This window comes from Echinops telfairi, unplaced genomic scaffold (genome assembly GCF_000313985.2).
Source record: "Echinops telfairi isolate 266 unplaced genomic scaffold, ASM31398v2 ScPeMD7_8;HRSCAF=38, whole genome shotgun sequence".
NCBI classification, from domain to species: domain Eukaryota; kingdom Metazoa; phylum Chordata; class Mammalia; order Afrosoricida; family Tenrecidae; genus Echinops; species Echinops telfairi.
In genome coordinates, this window is record NW_022103905.1 from 20446577 (window position 1) to 20451077 (window position 4501).

The following is a 4501-nucleotide window of genomic DNA, read 5'->3' on the forward strand; positions in this document are numbered from 1 at the left end:
AAACCTGCTGCCTTTGTATTGATTGTTACTCCTGGGGCCCCCATAGGCCGAGGAGAACTTCTCTGGAGGTTTCCAAATCCGTGGATCTTCTGGAAGCAGTTTCCTCATTCTCCTGCCCAAAGGCTGGTGGGTTCAAATTGCTGACCTTTACTGAACAGCCAAGCACTTTCACCACTGTGCCACGAGGGACCCTGTGGCTGTACACAAACCACACACTCACTGCCACTGAGTCAATGCCAACTCCCAGCAACCCTTCCAGACTGCCGCTCTGTATGGGAGTAGAAAGCTCCGTCTTTCTCCTGTGGGGGTTTCGAACTGTGGACCTTTCAGACTGTAGCCCAAGACATAGATGTACACAATGTGTCTGCCACTATGGCTTCCATAGCTGTATGGGCAGCACCCAAGTAATGTATTAGGAGTTCAAACCAACCGAGAAGATGGCGTCCATCTCTTTTGGCACTCACGGCGACACTAGTCCTGCAGCACCTCTCTAGCAGGAGTCCACCCTGGCTCTGATTCTTCTCTTGGGTCTTCAGTGTGCACTCCCTCCCGTATCAGCTGTTTGCTTTGAGGCCCCTACGTGGCCACAGAAGGAACCCACTCAGCCTGAGATGTGATCCGGTGCTGTGGTTACGACCCAGGTTAGGAACCGCCATTCCCACTTCTCCCCTGATGAAGCGTGGGCTTGCGAGAGACGACAAGACAAACTGGGGCAATGCCTGTGGGAGGGAACCTGTGAAGGAATTGTGCAAGTCTTCCAGGGAAGAGCAGTGCAGGGAGACCGAGGGCGAGGCAGCCAAGGTGCGAGGACAAGAAAGAGTGCAGGCAGCTGTCTGCAGAGCGCCGCCAGGCAGCCTTCACAGCAGTTCTGAGTCTAAGGTCTTCCCAGGGCCAGCCTCAGTATCGCTGCCAAACCCCGTCACTGGTCGCTGCACGGTCCCAGGACAAAAGCAGGCTGGGTGTTAGGTACAGCCGCTGGGGCCCGGGCCAGTCCCCTCCTCTGTATTCTGCCAGTGCTGGAGGTCTGCGGCAGCACCTCCAGGTGGGAAAAGGCCTCCGTGCCACCAGAATACAGCTGCACCAGAGCAGCATGCTGCCAAGCCTTCCTCAGAGAGTCCCCAAACTTCTCCCTGCCGCACAGTTACCAGAGGGGAGACAGCAAACATCACTAGAATACTTAACACAAACCCACCAAGTTTCCGCACCTTTAAACAATGCACCAAGTATTTTATTTCTCTCAGTTTGCATGGAATTGACTCTGAAAGCACTTTTAAAAACACAACAGAACACTATTACACAGAACCCTACACAGAAGGATTGCTTCTGTCTCAGGGGATTAAATCATATAAGATATTAGAAAGTATTTCTAAGATAATACGTTTATACATTTCTATATAATGATATGCCTTAGTTTGATATTTTGCATGTGCATTTTCTTTAGCAGATGATTAGTGCAATATAATGTCCCAAGATACATAGGGCACTGTTAAGAACTATGGTACATATGAAAAATAGTTAACTCAAATTCTGTTTATGTCCATCTTAAAAACACAAAATACTAGCACATTTGCGATGAAATTCTGTTTATAATGATCCCTTTAATAAGTGACAATTGGCCACTGCCTTAACGAGTCTGTGAAAAGGGTTAAGTATACTTTCTTTCACAGGGAAAAAAAAAGAAAAAGAACTGCAACAGAGATCAACCATCCAGGACACATTAGGTATTGCTTTCCACTTAGATCACACATTAAATAGCACTACCAAAAAATGTGGTAGTCATAAAAAAACAACAAATAAAAACAGAACTACCTCACCTCGACAAAAAGCGAGCAAACCCAGGGTGTCCACGCGCTCACTTGATTCGACAGCCCTCAGTGATTCAATAGCCCATGCCATCCTCAACCCATATGCAGGTTCATCCAAGGAAACGGAGCCCTTTGCAATCTTCTTAAGCGCTTTAACAGACTGTATTTTTGACCAAGAAGCACAGTGGGTAAGAATGTGGGCTGCTCACCAAAAGGACAGTGGTTCAAAGTCACCAGCCACTTCACAGGAGTGGTAATTCTGCTTCTGGAGACTGATGGCAGTTCTACTCGGTCCTACAGGGTCACTATGAATCAGAATTGAGTCGGTTTGATTTTGCTTTTTGTAATTCTGATGAACAGAAGTGGGATGTAGAAAGGACAAAAAAAATACTGCCTGCCTTACTGAACCAATTCTCCTAGGCCAGCTCGTTCAAAGAACACATCTCCCAGTGTGACCACACAGGCCTGTGTAACTTACCTACAGAGCAGCCAGATTTCCAGTCCTCCTCCCGAGCACCTGGAGGAGCCCTGACTGCACACTGGGTTACGGGCTGACCTGCTAGCCCCAAAGCTCAACAGTGACACCACCAGCCACTGCTCTGTAGAAAGATTCGACCTTCTGCTCCTGTAGAGAGACGGCCTCAACAATCCAGAGGGGCAGCTCTGAACTACAGGGTCTATGAGTCAGAATCAGCTCATTGGCGGGTGCTTGGTAATAAGTATTTAAGATACAGCCCTAGATAAGCATTAAAGTCTTTTAGCTTTTAGGAAGCCAGTATCTGGGACTATGGTACTATTGAATTTTTCATTATTTCTGAGTCTTGAAAAACTTAAAGTGCAATATTTTAATGTATCAGCAAATTATAATCATGCCATGCAAGTTCATCTTGAAAGAACATGTAAATAATCTTCAACATTTTGTGAATGCTATATTACATATATTATAGAATATCTTAATGTTTGATTGGTCTATAAATCTTTATATTATAATGCAAAGAGGAAAACTAAGTACCAATTAAGACGTTTTAATTACAAGAAAAACAATGTTTTCATGAAGATAAAATGGGAAACGTCCTTTCTTCCTTTGGGGCTTTTCTTCAGTCAAGTACCAGCTTTACAAAATGTGACCTCCATTCAATTATTGAACAAACTACCCTAAACAACAGTGTCACACCGTCCACTATTTGTCCACTGGTAAAAGCCCTCAGAGAGCAAAGGTGAGCTCAGCTCCTCTTTCACCATCAGTGAGGCCCACTGCGCCTGGCTTTACAATGTTAACATCCACGAGAACCTCACTCTGAATATGGAGTCGCATCTCTTTGCAAGCCTGGCCCATTCAGGTGACAGTGTAGGAGTAAAGAGGAAAAACTCCCTTTCGCAAGATAAACAAGTGATGGACAGGCAAGGCGGAGGGCAGGCTCTCCCGTGGCAGCCGCTCACGTGCACTGGGAGCAGGGACTAGTATGGTAGCTGGGGCCGTAGAAGCTTCAGGGATGACTGCTTCACTAGCATTTTCTGGTGTCTCCTGGACTGCGCATCTTCAATGGCATTATGCGCTCTCTGTAAAAGAAGGTCATTGTTAACAACGCTGAGAGGAAACAAGCTCATCTGGTGGGGGAGAGAGGTACGACAGCAAGCATTTGCAGAATATGCTTGTTGGGACTCCACGCAGAGGCAGTCATCCGTTGAACGCCAAGTAAAACCCTCCTGCCTCTGCGTTTAAGCTCCTATGTCGACAGTCATCGTGGAGGGCGTGGGAGAGAAACAGCAGTACGGTGACCTGAACAGACTCATTCTGTTTCAGAGGGCAAGGAGTGGGAAAGGCAAGCTGGGTACCTTGGCTGTGGCGCTGTCCCGCAGATGGACCTTCCGGAGACAGCTTTGACCGGCACCGTCCTTTCTGTGGAACACGCTCTGATCCTGTTTTGAGAGCAAGGATGACAAATGGAATGATTCTTAGAAAGTGTGAAATCACAACCTTTAATTAGATGCTTAAATGGCAATTCTATTCCACAACCAGTAGACGAACCAAACACACATATGCAGAAATGATGCCAAAGAAATCATTTTGGTACAAGGTAACGGTTCCATATGTGACTTGCTAGAATTTATGAAATTGGATGAGTACACATCTCTCTGTATAAAATAATGGCTTTCTGCCCATTATGATAAATGCCTACAGAGATGCCACTTGATAGCTCATCCATTTGACGAATCAAACAATCCTTCCTTCATTTCCTTGGCTGAGAGAGGAAATTCTTACGTAATGCAAAATACAGAGTCAATTCTCACCACTCGGGCGAGAGGATGGTGAGAGCCGAGGAAATGTGGCCCTATGCAGTGATGTCATCTTTCCTGATCGGAAGACTGCGCTTCCTACACCAAGACACCCTTTTAAGAAACCCCCCCCCCCCACTTTGATCGTGATTCGGATAGAGTTTACCACGCAAACTGGGTTCCGTTCAGCAACTGGCCCACGCTTTGTCTCACAGCACTGTTTGCAGTGCTACACGTGATCCCCGTTTCCGTTCAGTGACTGGCCCACGCTTTGTCTCACAGCACTGTTTGCAATGCTACACGTGATCCCCGTTTCCATTCAGCAACTGGTCCACGCTTTGTCTCACAACACTGTTTGCAGTGCTACACGTGATCCCCGTTTCCATTCAGCAACTGGCCCACGCTTTGTCTCACAACAC

The 4501-nt window shown here is 46.7% G+C and overlaps 1 protein-coding gene across 1 annotated transcript in view; it reads right to left on the reverse strand.

Annotated features, from left to right (window-relative positions):
* Positions 1–1206: 1206 nt before the first annotated feature.
* LOC101647014 (vacuolar protein sorting-associated protein 13C) overlaps positions 1207–4501 on the reverse strand; it is a gene marked incomplete at its 5' end in the record, with an annotated part of 60461 nt that continues 57166 nt past the window's right edge. The window contains 2 exons of the mRNA XM_013006353.3: positions 1207–3365; positions 3642–3725. Coding sequence (XP_012861807.3) covers positions 3264–3365; positions 3642–3725 — 186 coding nt within the window. The remainder of the gene's footprint in view (positions 3366–3641; positions 3726–4501) is intronic.